This window comes from Battus philenor, unplaced genomic scaffold (genome assembly GCF_028537555.1).
Source record: "Battus philenor isolate CCGP_79_NKW_IND1 unplaced genomic scaffold, ilBatPhil1.0.hap1 SCAF_11, whole genome shotgun sequence".
In the NCBI taxonomy this organism is placed as follows: domain Eukaryota; kingdom Metazoa; phylum Arthropoda; class Insecta; order Lepidoptera; family Papilionidae; genus Battus; species Battus philenor.
The window spans coordinates 813530-830327 of record NW_027181673.1 but is presented as its reverse complement, the minus strand read 5'-3'; the positions used below and the strand labels follow the sequence as shown (position 1 = coordinate 830327).

Genomic DNA, 16798 nt, shown 5'->3' with positions numbered 1-16798 from the left:
CAGCAACAACTTTTATGCGGGGTCAATTCGACTGACAACTAAAGGAGGTTGACTTTCCCTTTACCCACCCCAAAAGGTTCCCCACGTCTATCCCTTAAATAATAAAGTCTCAAATCTGTCAAGTTTTTTAAGACCTTATTTTTAAAAAATTATACAAGAATATATGTCATATTCCATTGTTTAACTTACCTAAGAGTCGACTTGGAGGTTCTGTGATACTAAGTTAGTGCTCTGGTAAGCAGGGATTTCCTCGGAGCCTGACCCAGAACTGACGCTGTGATACGATATCACTCACGTCCTCATGTTGAGTTTCTTGGAAGTAACGTCAGATGATATCATTCTGCAGACAGCTTATTTGGCAAAATAAGGTTTAGGAAATAGATGTAACTTCCTATAAGACTGCTGTTTATATAACTAGCATCTTACAATATTTATTCTTTATATTACAAGTAGAAGCATGTCTTACTTATTCTCTGTTGATGTAGATGCTGTTAGCCCGGAGGCTTTTAAGGCTTAATCTGAGCTGCGTTTACAGAGCGGAAGGGTCCGTGAACTTAAAAGAAGCATATCACTGTTAGTAAAATAAATCAACAACAACAAAGTGAATCCTTAGTATACCATACTAATAAATGTGTACAGTATGTTTATATTAATCTTTTACAAGAAAAACTATTTTTATTTATGAATCTATATATGTAACATAATTTAAATATGGTAATGGTAAAAGATGAAAAAAATAAGCGAAAATAAAATTAGTCTGAAATGTTTCGTATGACGAAATTTAAACATTGGTTAAATTTCTAAAAGGACTTAAGTGGTTAACCTAAATTTAATAGGTTCATCATAAATATATGAATATTTACTATAGACACTGACACTGATACTAAAGTTATTAAATTTACTCTTTCGTTTTTATTTATTTATGCATAAACACTTTTTTGTACGCCACAGACAATAAATAGAGCGAAAAAAAGAAACAATACATATGATCAAGAGGTGGTTTTATCACTCGAGGCGATCTCTACCAGACAACCTTTAATACAACGTTTTAAAAGTAGTCTGGTAGAGTGTCTGGTGTTTTAAAGTCCTTCTTTGTAGATTTATCGCAATCTTTAGCGCGATTCGCTATATTGATATGTGTTTTCCAGCACCACAACAATCACAACAATGGGCTGGACAGCGAGACAACCCATCCGTCGCAGCCGCTCCTCGAACCCGACCGGGATCGACCAAAACCACCGCTGGCTGGTAAATATATTAATCTTTATAAATAAATATATTAATCAAATGCTCTTATATAACTGAGTGTATATATATATATAATAGCATCTATTAAACCTAATAAGTCTCTGAGGAAGGAAAAGGTAGCCGCTGGGGCCTTAAGTTTCTGCAGTCGTTTCAGCCCATAGAAGCCCATTGCAGGTCACAGGTCTCTTTTTTGCCTTTAGCATTACCACGTGACAAAAAACACGGTTAACAACAGAGTTAAGGTGTAAAATATGGGTTAGTACAATAAAACCACATATGTTTGGACGTTGCATGTATACGACTTTGTTGTCGAAACTTCTCATGTTGAGACTCAATTGAAATGGAGCTTCCATCAATTCGATTCTGTCAAATAGTTTCTGTTGCTAAATTCTACATTTGACGTAAAAAAACTGTTCACTATGAAAGATCTATAGCAGACAGTCATACGAATGGACTATTTTTTTTTTATTATACAGGTCCTGAAATAGATGATTTAGATGATGAAAAGCCTACAGACTTAGCTCCATACCCAGGCATCGACGACGGATTCTTAACACCCGAAGAGAAGAACCCTGACATTCCACACGAAGGTAAGAATCTTTTACCAACATTTCTCTGTAATATTTTTATATATATTTTCTATTTCAATCCAATTATTACGAGCACTAAAACATGGTCTCCAAACTTTGGGCTCCATTCAGAGATCAGGTTATCAGAAACGAGAAGTACCACAGATGAAAAAATGTAACCGACATTGCCTAGAGGATTGGTAAGTGGCAATAGGCAGGTTACATATATAACGCACAGGGCAGATGATAGTTTGCGGTCTAATGTCCTTAGTAAGAAAAGGATCAATATTTAGCAACTTCCGCACATGCAGTGGTAGTCGTGCAACAAAGTGCACCGCCCGCAAGCCCGCTGATAAATGCGCATGCGGCAAACAATGCGAATTACACAACCGCCGCCGTTAAATCACTCAATCTGACTCACTATGTTGTCTCAAAATAATGCCTGATTCCATGAAATATCTAATGTCCTAACTTTTAAATAAATGCCTTTTAAGAAAAAAAAAACAATAAGAATCATAAAAACCAATGTAAAGAAGGTTGATTAAAGAATAAAATGTAATATTGTACAAAATATTGCGAATGATGGAAGTCGAATAATAGAAGGTATGTAAATAAAAGGAATAAGAATGGAAGAAAATGTGAAGGAAGGAAGAAGATAGAATGTCAGATATTGTGACGGAATAAGGTAGGTAAATAAATAAAACTATACTGAAAAACTTAGTGAAATCAAAGTCCCTGATGATGAAATGATAGGGGAATGAGCAAAGCTTAGAAAATACAACCTTAAGGTGGACATACAACCTTTTTAAGGTTGTAGGAAGACGAAAAGATGGAAGGCTTTTAATCAAATTTATCGGAATTTGATGTAGAGACATATCTAGCAGTGGTCGCTCTATGACGTAGATTCAGACCAAAAGAAAAAAAATAAACTATTTTAATGTTATTATTATCAATGTATGCTGACATTTGGGAATGTTTGCACTTCTTATCAACGTGCGAACAATAAACAATGTCTTCATTAACATCTCGCATGAATTCTTTTGTTTAAATTTATTTAAAATTAAATAAGAATAATTACAAAGTGTACTGTCCAATGTCTTACCTCACGTTTTATACAAACCGAAGCATTTTTATAACTATTAACTACTCCGATCGTAAAAGACAAGTTAAAGTTTGGAGAGCAATCAAGATCACCCTGTATTGTTTCTGAAGATGTTAATGCTGTTAGCCCTAAGGCTTTTACAGCTTCATCGGTACTGAGTTCACGGAACAGAAGGGTCGGTGAACTAGATTTGATCACCCTCAAAGAATATACAGGATGATTGGTTACAGGTGTAAAATCTTTAAAGGTATATATATATATATATATATACCTTGGTGGACTGACATAGTTAATGTCGTGGGGAAGTTACTGGAAACAGGCAGTGCAAGACTAGTCATGGTTTAGGCAAAACGTTGTTAGATAAACGCTCACGTACATGACTGAACACGTCAAAATGAAGGAGTCTGTCCACCACCATGTTTCATCATCTTCATTTCCGGTTACACAGCGGAACAAAGGGATCGCTTTCAAATTTTCATTAGGTCTAGTTGGAAAAAGGCCTCTAAAAAGGCTTTTTTAGAGCCTTGGGAGGTAGACGAGTTCTTCAATCGCTTGGCTTGTCAATCGTCGATAATATCCGCTTAGCATTCCAACACAAGGACACCAGGGGGAACAAACCTTGACTTGGTCGGTTGCTATTGACTGGCTAAAACCACTGCTACCACTTTGGAAAGATGAGCGAAGTGGCGGTGGAATCCTCACCAATGCTTCTGTCTATATATATTACAGTGTTAATGTTGACATAATACATAAGGGCATGCTTGACATTTCTACGCGAAGAAGTTATCATAAGGAAGACTGGAATATTCTAGAAATTATAAATAGTTTTAAATTAACATATAGTAAGATTATTTTTTTATAGAAAATGCAGTTTATCTGTTGGTATTTATAGCTTAATTTAGCCTAGATCATTTCGCACTTAACTATGTATTGTGGGTCACTTTGTGCCTATTGTTTTTAAGGACTATTAAACGTGTTAACGTAACAAGTTTATATATAGGTTATCTGACCACGCGGTTAGGAAGTGGTCAAGTGATAAGTTTCGTGTACCGTGCGATGTTTCAAATATTTCGTGTTTTTAACCACGTATGTCCGTTGACCATGTACTATATGTGCATTATATTTATTTATATAGAAGAACTAGCCGTACACTGGGCGCGTTGCTACGTCATCAAATGAAATAAATTTGGAGGAAACGGAAGTGGCGCCATCTGTCGAAAAACGATCATACCAGCTTAGAAACCTTTGATGTCACATGTCATAAATCACCGAATGATCAAATACTTACTTTACGATTCTATAAAAGACATACATCCCAACATTTATACATATACATATAAAACATAATCTAATATATAAAATTCTCGTGTCACGGTGTTCGAACTTGAACTCCTCTGAAACGGCTTGACTGATTTTTACTAAATTTAATATGCGTATTCAGTAGGTCTGAGAATCGGCTACTATCTATTTTCTATACCCCTAAGTGATAAAGGTTGTTCACACTTTAAAAAAAATTTTGTTTTTATTTTTTTATGATACAGCATACAAGAATACATACAACCATAAATTTTCACCCCTCTACGATTATTTTTTATTTGTAAATTAATATATTTTTTTTGCAAAACAACGTTTGCGGGATCAGCTAGTATAATATATATATATATATATATATATATATATATATATATATATGGTTTATTCTGTACAAATGGTGAAAAACAACAACATGGTTTAATAAATAATACGTAAGATAGTGATAGAGATATAAGAAGCGTTTTCAAAATTCGAATTACCGCATTAAAATTAATTTTTGCTCACTATCTGTTCCTGCAGAGTTTGTACTGCCAGAGGTCTAAAAAGTTTATAATTGAGTAAAGAGTTTTTAATATATAATAAAGTTTGGGAATCACACATAAGCCTTCTCATAGATTTACAATAAAACAGATTGGAAGCGGCCAACATCAGCTTTCCGACGAAATCAATAAGATTATTGGACTATAATGTGGTTAGAAAATTGGGAAAGGAACACTTTATTGTATCAATGTCATTAGAAAGGGTGATCATAAAAAATCTTTAGGGAAGACATAGGCTTTGCAGAAGACATGGTGATATATATCGGCTGATAGGATGTTGATGTAGCTTCAAATGTGGCAATGATGCTTTCGTGAAAGAGATAGAGATGTAGTTGTAATTGTACGTTCTCATTGCAGAAGGAGACGACAAGAGTACAGCAGACGGAACAGGTCACACGCTACACGACGACGGCGTTGGCACCGACGACGGTAAATGGCTGTGGCCTTCCACCGACGAGACTGATTATCCATACGGTGACTGGATGCACGATTATTCACCGTACTCCCCCCTCCCCCCTCTAACCTCACACCTCACGCCCGCATAACCCCCCCTCCATATTAACAAACTGTTAATTATAATATTCCGTTAATGTCCAACTGAAATTTTCAATTCAATCTCATACTTGTTGAAATACAGAATTATAGGTTATAAGTTATATATAGCTATTTGTCAGCTATATATGTCATATAGCTCTTTTGACAGCATAAATATTTTTTCACCTATTTTCAATAGCCCTGTGTACAGTTATCATTCTAGAACAGTGTTTTACAACGTGGGACCCACGCCCCACAGGGAGGCAATTCGAAAGTGGACTCGACAAGAGTTTAACCATCTCCTTAATATAAACAGTATGTTTGCTACATAGGTGTCGCAAAATTTAGGAAAGTCTAAGGCACAAAAAACGTTGGAAAATATTGCCTTAGAATACGTATTTATCTTTAATATATAAAATATGTAATATTAATTTGTTTATTGTATTAAAATACGTCAGGTGTATAATTTTAGGCAGTAAACAATTTTTTTTCTTTTAATATATATTAATTCAAATTTAGAAATTACTTTTTATATTTTTATACTTTTTATATTTTTTTTATTACCATTACGTTACTAATTATTTCCGCAACTGATTATATATAGGTATACAATAGTTGACTGCAAATGAGCTATACATTTATCCATTTTAAACTATTAAACCTATAACCAAGCACCCTGTATATCAAAAACTAGTCAATAATTAAGTATATCGAGTGTTAATAGAGCTTGGGTATGAAATATAAGTCAAAATAATGCCTAGCTATAAGCCTAAACCTAGCGGAATTTATTATAAGCTCTTATCAGGGCGCTTTTGAAATCAAGGCATGTTATTTATTTTATGTATTTAGTTTAAAACTAAATATATACACTAATCTTTCAGAATTAAATAAGAAATAGAAACTTGTGTGATTCCTATAACATATTAAACACAACATTAATAATTTGAATATCTAACATATATCTTAAAGTAACAATAGGGGAGCCAAATTTGACACAAGTTTGTATTAAATTACACTTATATTCTAAGTGCAAATAAGTTATCATTTGAAAATATGTTGTATAACCTATTTTCAGTTTGACAATAACTAACACAATTTTTAATCTGCACATTTTGACGTATTTACGATATAATTGCATAAATTTTTGCCTGAAAAATATAACTATTTTTACATAGGATTTAATTGTTGTAGAATGTTCTTTTTTATTATTTTTTATTGATTAGATAGTCTTTTTGTTATAAATAATATATGTAGATACAATATATTATATTCTTTAAAATTTTATACATCCGGTGCTTTGTGCAAATAACATATATAGTATTACAATCTTTTTAACATATATCTGGTTACAGCATGCTGCATGTAAAATTTTCTATGGACATACCCATTATGACAGATAACCTGAAATGTCATTTTCAAATTGCCACCAATTTGCAAGTAAATGACAACGATGGACGTGAACAGATTAGTAAAGAGTTCTATTTTCGAATTTTAAAATTACATTTTTAATTTTGGATAATTTTTTAAAAACGTTTTGTTTTATCAATGTATAATAAAAATAAGTTATTTTTTGAAAATAAAATTTAAAAGTGATTTATTAAACCATTTGCTAGATGTTTTTATTAAAAAATACATAAAAATCAATATAACTCTAACAAATTTTGTATTTGCGTTGTAAAAGGTATGAAATAGGTAAAGAATTTACTTCCCGGCTCAGAGTGACGACAGCGAAGGCGATGTTGCATGATATAGTGATTAGCTCATTGCCTTCGTCCACCAATGTACGCACACGTATATATGTACATATATGTATGTATATATACCTGCCTAAGATCGCTTTGTCTCTACATACAATACCATACTACTGACGGTTTTAAACTTGTTTGACGTATGATTAATTATTTTATTATCACTATATAAATTTAACCACATTTTGTTTTGTATTGATATCACGATATACCAAAATCCTCAAGTCTGAATGTAATATAGAAAAATATTGTACTAACAGATATAACTTAATGACATTTTGACGATGGAAAATAATTCCAAATTCAAAATATCTTAATTCAAGTAGACGTTTACGTGCACTTTTTAATACTTGATTACTTTAATATTATAAGTAGTAAGCTACCGCTGGCTCAGAACGATATCTGTAGAAGAGACGGCCAGAAAATTAACAGTTGCACTTTAGAAAAGAAATTTTAAAAAATTTCATACATAGGTTATAATATAGATATAGATTATAACCATATAAATGAGTCAACAAACCAGTTCCATATTTCGACCAACTAAATACTCTTGAATGATATAATAATATTTATTTAACAACATACTTTTAATATTTTAATTAAAACTAACATAAAGAACGTCTACGTACATATAATGACTAAACAGACAAATCTTGACATATAATATTATATAGTTTATATATGAAGATGACGAACCCTGTGTATGTAACATTTATAATCTGTGGCATACCGCACGACTGGCGTCATAGTCTGGTATAAATTTAAAAAAAATTGATCACGACTGGCGTGGGATCATATGACCCGAGATGAACTTTTAATCCTTCTTAATTGTTATGGAATTGTATAGCAATCTTTTAATTGGGTAGTAAAAGATAGAAGGTATTAAAGTAAAGGCCTTTGGGAAAGGTTACCAGTGGCGACCACGAAACCGTGGACCTAGGTGGACTGACGACATAGTCGCGAGAGTAGAGATCGAGAGGCGAGAGAGTAGAGATCGAGAGGCGAGAGAGTAGAGATCGAGAGGCGAGAGAGTAGAGATCGAGAGGCGAGAGAGTAGAGATCGAGAGGTGAGAGAGTAGAGATCGAGAGGCGAGAGAGTAGAGATCGAGAGGCGAGAGAGTAGAGATCGAGAGGCGAGAGAGTAGAGATCGAGAGGCGAGAGAGTAGAGATCGAGAGGCGAGAGAGTAGAGATCGAGAGGCGAGAGAGTAGAGATCGAGAGGCGAGAGAGTAGAGATCGAGAGGCGAGAGAGTAGAGATCGAGAGGCGAGAGAGTAGAGATCGAGAGGCGAGAGAGTAGAGATCGAGAGGCGAGAGAGTAGAGATCGAGAGGCGAGAGAGTAGAGATCGAGAGGCGAGAGAGTAGAGATCGAGAGGCGAGAGAGTAGAAATCGCTAGAAGTCGCTGGACGCGGTCAGGTCAGGACCTGTCATCGCAGTGATCTTTGGGGAACGCCTATGTCTTGCAGTGAAGATCTATTGGCTGATATAATGATGATGATAAAATGAAGGTTGATATTGATTCACTGCCTCGTGGGTGATATAGCTAGCTTGAATACTGAAATACTAAGAATAAACATTATTGGACCGCCATTTACAAAATTCAAACGCATATTAAAAATTAACAAAAATTAAAAAAGCTTATTATTCAATAAACGAATATTTAAATGACAAGAATACTTGGCGGTGATGTCATCTGATTATTTTGTTTTCATATAGGCTATATCTGATAAAGTGTATATGTATAAATCTATGCTAAACTTTATTAAAAGATTTTGTTGTGGAATTTCTTACTGCTTCTTCTCCACAACTTTAACGACTTGCAAATCAAAGTAGAGTAAAAATAAAATAGATTACAAAATTTAAAAAGAATAAACGAATTTTATCTTTATATTGATGAAAGTGATCAAAAAAGTATGTGAATTGATCTTTGACATTATAAGTGAGATCAAAAATGGGATCTAAATTGGGTTCTTCTATAATTCTTCTTATAACGTAGACAAATGATTCCAAAAAATAGAAAAATAAATGGTAAATAAATGTCTTCTCATATCTGTCGGTGGTTGGAGCAAATCTCTGCTATGTGTGATATATAATAACCTTTTTATCAATGCCATATCTATCTTAGAAAATCGACACGTTGTCATTTTGTTTATGAACATTTTATATACTAAAACAGATATATCATCTGGCCTATTAAACATAGCAATAATGGCTTTCCATATGGTCTACGACCATTTGATTCTGCGACATCTGGCTAGACTATTGTCAGTTTGTCGTCAATTAAAATCGCCATATTACAAATTAGGTTAGTCAGGTTTCTTTATATAATTGCCTTGTAGACCACAATTGCAAGTAAACAAACATATCAATATTTCCTTCAATTGTATAAGGAAAATAAAACTTTATTGGTTGACAATGTGTTTATGTATGGTATATACCTTGTAACCGGCTATGGGATCACATAGTGATACGTAGAATGACCAAATCTGATAATACTTACAATAATACATTGGACACAATAACATAAATAAAATAAAACTTATAATCAAATTAAAAAATGTTAGAAAAGAAGTGTCGCGAAAAGATGCTTCTATTTGAAAGTCATTTATTTTTTGGAGTAAGAAAAGGACCAATATTTAGCCACTTCCGCACATGCAGTGGTAGTCGTGCAATAAAGTGCACCGCCCGCCAGCCTGCTGATAAATGCGTATGCGGCAAACAATGCGAATCACACAACCGCCACCGCCAAATTGCTTAACACGTGTTTCACCCCTCCACGGGGCACCTTCAGGAGTTATGTTACACCGATTACACCGATATATAGGTAGCGAGCTATATATAAGACTGTTTGTCTGTATGTCCTCTGAGATGATTCCATTAAATATTTATTTAGTCAAAAGTACACGAGATATACATATGTTTAAGTAATCCTTCTACAACACGGCATTCTATTACACTGTTTCGCAATAAAGTAATGAGAAAACTGCAAATCTTTTGTACATCCGACACATACTTCTTGAATTTGAAGAATTTAAAAAAAACGTTCGGAAATATTAAACGTAAATGTAAAAACCGTGTGTTTACATATCACAGTATTTACTCTCTTAAACTGTTTGCTTAAATAAAACACTAATGTCTGTGGAATATAGATTCTAATAATAAAAAGGCCGTTGGAAGATGAGGAATACAAGCCGCTTTGAATCAGTCTTATTGTAAATTTTTGCGGAGCCCAGTGTCCAGCTGTGGACCTGTGGTTGAAATGATGATGAAAATTTGTATAAGAAATATCAAAAAAAAATTAATAAACGTAAATTCATATTTATCATATTTCATTATTATTTATCATATTTCAAAAAAAGTTTAATAAACATAAATTCGGCACAAAAATCATATTCAAGTGTAAAATATTTTATATTATAATAAAATTAGGAAATGGTTTGGTAACTAATAGATTAAAGATTACTTGTTAAAAAGGTTCTTAAAAAAAACCGAATGAAATTGTTTTATATTCTTAAATAAATGCGCGTTTGGAAGCACGGAGTCATATATTTAAATCTGGTTATTGCTAAGGCAGCCCAAATTAATTCTAGCTTCTATCAAATTAGATTCTTCTATGTTATGCTTTTCTTAATCTATAATAATTTAACTATAATATAGTAAATATATCACAAATCCCCGCATGCGAGTCTAAACAAGATGGCGGCGCACGGAAGTTTATTATTCTAGCACGTCAATTTATTGCACTAAATTTTGATGGTTTGCATGCTTTAATATATATATATTTAGACACTAAATTAACAGTATTTTTATATTTTTGATTTGTACATTATAAGATATTTTTAATTATTGATATGTAATTTTATATTTGTATGTTTATTTTATTTCAATGTAACGATTTATATATAGAAAGCATAAAACTTCTGACTTCCCTAAGAATAGTTCTTTGAACATTGAACAGAAGTTTTCTTGGAAGGGAGGAAGAGGGGAGTTTTTTGTGAGAACCCGACCTTCATTACCTAGCTCTGTTAAATTATAATAATTCAAATTTGTTTTGCGGTGGTACAAAAAAAAATAAAAACCAATTTTGTAGACTATGTCAAAACATAACATACATAATTAAAAAATAATTAATGGCATGTACAAGTTAGACACTTATTTTGTTAAATTAACCGTAAGCTCTCTGAATATTTCAAAATATAATAAATGACGAAGATATTGCAATTGCTTAGAATTTACGAACATCTTTGTTTTTTTTGACAACTAGCTTAGCTACGAAACAATAATATTTAACGATTTGTTCATTTTAATGAAAATACTATTGTATTATGTAATTTTACATTACAATGTACGAAATTTTTATTTTTTGTATAATAATGAGTTTAATAAAAGTTTTTTTTTTTTATCTTTATAGGCGGTGTCAATGGACTCGAACCAAGATTTGGCATCGACGACCGACCCGGATCTCCCTTCCCTCCAGGCGTGAGTATCATAGATCATTTCACATTTCTTCATGCTTCTATAAATGTCTTAAATGACATAAATATGTGTATTAAAATACTAAACGAAAGTATGTATGTCGTGAAGGAGGTATACGACGGTATATGTTCGTCCAGATGGAGCACTAGAAGAAACACCCTGTACCTACCATCCAGGTCAAAACAATATCTCATTAGCCAAAGATACGGTAGAGAGATGGGATATAGGATGCTCACCAACCACGAGGTTTAGGGGCTAAAAAGACGGTCATTGTCCGTCCAACAAAAGACACCCTCGGGTTGTGCAACAATGTCTATCATGCGGTAGCAATATCACGTCACACGAACTAGTGAGATGATGAGAATGAAGATGCGATCGCAAGGTTCATGTGACGAATACGGCAACCGTCGCACAGATACTGGCGCACAACCTGAGGATTGTAAAAAATGGACAAGGAAGTGGTTGCATAAAAAAACTCTAAGGTTTTTCTAAACTCTAAGGTTTTCTTAAGGGACTGCCACTTTATTATAAAAAGACATTTTCAAAATTGGAACTCCTACTTATTATAAATACATTTAAAAAACTTTTAAGTTAAACGGTTTTTTGATACGGTGGTTGTGGAAAAATATGTACCTAGTCCGCCATATTGGAACGGCGTCCATCTTGAATTTTAAATTTTGACATAATCATTGTGTTTTACTAGTGTAGCCCTTTCTTTTGATACCCATATTGAGGGGGTTAAAGAAAAATATGTAATCCGCCATTTTGTATCGGCGGCCATCTTAGGTTTATAATGTTATTGATTTTATTATATTGTATTGTCATCTAAATTAAATGTGTTTACCAATTCCAGATCAATCTGACAACGGGAAGGTGCTTAAATTTCTTTTTCTAATTCTGATCCAAATAAATTCCGTACGGGTCGAACTAAATAAAACCGTTTAAAAAGTAATTATTGTTTAATATCTGTCCCTAAAGATTGAATTGCCAGAAGTTGTTGAGCTAACGCAGTGTAATAGAAAAATTAATTGATATGCCATATTTTATAATGATCACACTATACATGATGCTGACAAATATGCTATACATTTAGTTCTTTGAAGTTTTTATACTTGTAAACAATCAGTTATATATTTGTGTTTGTTATTTGTTTTCATGTTAATATACCATCTAAAAGTAAGTCTGAACTTTACAGACTATCCCGGACGTGAACACGTACCAGCAGAAGAAGAACCTGGCACAGGGAATGATGGACCTGGCACTGCTTTCGGCGAACGCTAACCAGCTGCGCTATGTTCTGGAGTCCGCCAGCACGCATCCTTACTATTATCCCAGCGTGGTGTTCATAATTCTGAGCATCATCTTCCAGGTAACTTTCGGTTACTAATTACTCGGCCATGATGTTTTTGAAGGTTCGTCGCACTGTTACACTAGCTGTGCCAGCCGACAGCGGCATATTACTTCGGCTATTCTGGTATCGAGTATCATAGTTCGAACCTGATCGGATCAATTCATGAAACTGCTATCTTTACCTTCTATCTTTCAATAATCAAAAGAATTTCCAAGTTGTCCAAAAAGATCCACGATCCTCATTAGTGACGGATATAACGCAAGCAGGAAAAACATGGTTCAGTTCTAAATTTGTCTCAAGTGCCAGTCCAAGCTACGCGCGTATCCAAGAAGCGTTATCCAGAGCTACTGAAAAGTTGAATATCTTACGTAAAAGCTCGAGACTAGGCTACCTCAAGAATCCTCGAGGAGGTCTAAAAGGCCTTGTATCTAGTCGGTATGCAGCGTCCTCCGAAGCAACCTAAATGATGATCGTTTAATCTGCAGGCATGTCTTATGTACAACTCGAGATGAGGCCTCCGCAAGAATCCTCAAGGAGGTCTAAAAGGCCTTGTATCCAGTCAGTACGAAGCGTCCTCCAAAGCAACCTAAATGATGATTTTTGAATCTGTAGGAATGTCTTATGTACAGCTCGGGCCGAGAATTTCGCAAGAATTCTCCTGAAAAGTCATTTACCAAGATTAACAATTTACACGAACTCTAACCATGAAGAAAAATATAACGGAAATTTATAAAAGTTTGTTATACTGACGGGGAAGTCGCTAGATTTGGGCAGAGTAAGGCTGGTCACCGTAGCAATATTTGGTGGAGGCCTATCCCTTGTAGTAGGACACTTAATGTGTTTGTAATAGTTGGACGACTCAAACTTAATTGATTTTTTTATTGTAGATCGCAGTTGGCGTTGGCCTGATCATGAACAGCCGTTATAACGTGAAGGACGAAAAGGACATCTGCAAGGCCGACAAGATCAACAACATGACTGTGCTCGGCATCTTTCTGATCACCATTGTCAATGTCTTCATCACGTCGTTCAGCGTATCGACACCCGTAGCCACGGTTGTAACTGGTGCAGTGGTTCAACAAGCTGGTTAACAATAGCTTCCCATACCAGCTTTTATATAAAAGACAATCACAGTTTACTGAGTATCAGTAAAACAAGGAATTTGTGTTATACCATGCTGGTAATATAATATTTTCTTTTACAAGACTGCTTGGTTTGCGTAAACTTTTGCTCGCGACTGTACTAGCTACGTACAGGTCTAAAGATGAAAAAGACGTGTGAAAATGAAGAAAGACTTGATTGCTCATTTATTTAAATTACTAACGAATTAACAGGTTTAAAATTTTTATTTCATTAAAATACATAATAATGTAAGTTCGAAATGTTCCGAATACGAATTAAAAATATTTATTTCCATTGACATTTGACATCTGTCATTGCTACAGATCGAACCAAAAAGTAAGCATATCTCTATAAATAAAAATACTCTATATAAATGCAAACATTTTTTAAATCTTTATTTATATTAATGATAATTTTGAACATGGTGTATCAAATACGTAATATTTTATAATGTAACAGATAAAAAATATTAAAAAATATATCTAAACCTTGTACATATTTTTCACAGATAATTTATAACTATTTTTTTATTTAATGTAATAGCTGTACATATGGTGTGAATGTGTGATTATTATTCATGTTTCCTGGTGAATGTCAACACCTACAGATTTGAAACTGAATATATATTTTAGCGGAAATATATTGAATGAATTGTAAAACGTTTGAACCTAAATCTTATTTATTTAAATACAATATTTAATATTTTTATCTGAATCTCGCACGGTGCTTTAGATATAATATTTTAAATTAAGAATTAAGTCCTAGTCTAAGAGAATAAGGGACCCATATTACCGATTTTTCATTATGGTTCCATAACAAAAATCTGCTCAGAATTGGTATTAAGTCTCAATCTCTTTCCATTAGACACACACATAGCAATTTTTAATATAGTGCTATTTAATTATAATATATATTGTCGAAGAAATAGCTGCAATAGTATTTTTAAAAAGTTATCAGCAATAAATTTGTTTATTTTCGACCACTCTCAAAGATAAATTTGTTATAATAAGTGTTTTTCCTTTTTTATATTAACTTTTTTATGTTAACGTCTTAATTAAAATGAACGCTGCATTTAGTGCAAAGAAAATTACTAGCGCCATCTATCGGCGCCGCCCGAAGCGACAGGGTTTCCGACATATATATATGTATATTTGTGGGTCCATTTTTAAGTCATTTCAATATGTTTAAATTAAAATTGTACATTGAAAGTTTTTTTTAAAAATATCTCACACGATGCCGTATGACACCGGCAATAGATGAATTTATATTCCATATTTAAAAACTTAGTTTTTTAATTTTAGTGTTAATTGCTAGTAACAATGCAATAATATACCTTGTTATATTTTTTCGTAAGTTCTTAATACAATCTAATTGATTGTTTGTTAATTAAATGCTTAATAGTGGTCATTATAATTTAGTTTAAGTTTTATACGATCATGTAAAAAAAATAAACATAAAGATTTGTATTAAAGTTATGTTGCGTTCACGTAAACAAACTTTGTAATACAGGCCACTACCGCCACAATAGTTTTAGTTTTAAATAATCTTGCGCGTTCGAACACAAATTCGAACGTCGATTTGAATTCAAACTACGATATTTTAAAATGATTCCGGCCGCTTCCGACCGTTCCGATAGGAAATCTATTAGGGAAGACCATGTCCAACAGTGAACGTCATATGTTAAAATGGTGATGATTTTTTTGCTCTCACAATTTATAATGACTACATCATCTTATTCAAATTTATAGGATACTTTAAAAAAAAGAAAAAAAAATATTTTTTGTTATAAAATTAATTTATTTGGATTTCTGTACATGAAAATCAAATTTAAAAATACGTATTTATTATATTTGAGAATCATTTTTGATTAAACGACGAAGCGGTAGACGCAGCATGGGTTGGAGGCAGGTAGACCAGTCATCGAGGTGATCTCTGGTGGCCTATGCCAGTGGGCGTCAATCTCCTAATATGATGCCAAAAGGATCAAGAAAAGCATTTATTAATTAAGTTCATTAATCTTCTGTATATACTCTACCTTTGTATAGATCTGAATGTCGTTTAAGATGCTATTTGTATATGTCATATTAAGCATATGTAAATTGTTAACATATTTAATTCTTGTATAAATATAAGAGTAAATATATATACATATATATTGTGTGACTATATTATATTCAGCAATATATTTTGTACATAAATTATTTCTTTTTTTTTACATCTATTAATAAAATTTAAATACCTAGCCCTCTCATATGAAAAAAAAAAACAAAAATGGCGCGAAATTTTTGACGGTTAGGTTCGATATAACGAACTCAAAATTTTAGGAACATATAACCTTAGGAATACGTTTTCCTGGTTGTAATATAAGGCTGTCGTTTGTTTCCAAGGAACGTTTACATGTATTGACAAAGTTACAAACACATTTGTATCTGCCACTTAAACCTTCATATTTTATCAGCCCAAAAATCGATGCCAAAATAAGAAGACGGACCTTGGTACAGCAGTACTGCGACAATAAAAACAACATAATTTCATTAAAAAACTCGATTTAAGAGCGAAAATATTCACATAAAAACACCTTACATAAATATACTAATGGGTATAGTACACGGCAAAAAATATTGCACATCGACCTTTGGAAAGAGACCATCGGCTAATTTCGGCTTCGTAGAGCACTATCTCTGTCCCACACTACCTGTGTCGTTTTGTCAGTCGTTGTATTTCGTGCGTAAAGTGTAAACTTGTTTAACATGTACTTACGTGCATATGTTATATAACTTTTATTGCGGATGGT

General features: G+C 33.1%; 1 protein-coding gene across 1 annotated transcript in view; it reads left to right on the top strand.

The window, feature by feature from the left end:
• NijA (Ninjurin A) overlaps positions 1–14372 on the top strand; it is a 30418-nt gene extending 16046 nt beyond the window's left edge. The window contains exons 2-7 of the mRNA XM_068774050.1: positions 1149–1248; positions 1725–1838; positions 5130–5246; positions 11467–11534; positions 12727–12900; positions 13770–14372. Coding sequence (XP_068630151.1) covers positions 1149–1248; positions 1725–1838; positions 5130–5246; positions 11467–11534; positions 12727–12900; positions 13770–13973 — 777 coding nt within the window. The 3' untranslated portion in view covers positions 13974–14372. The remainder of the gene's footprint in view (positions 1–1148; positions 1249–1724; positions 1839–5129; positions 5247–11466; positions 11535–12726; positions 12901–13769) is intronic.
• Positions 14373–16798: the final 2426 nt, after the last annotated feature.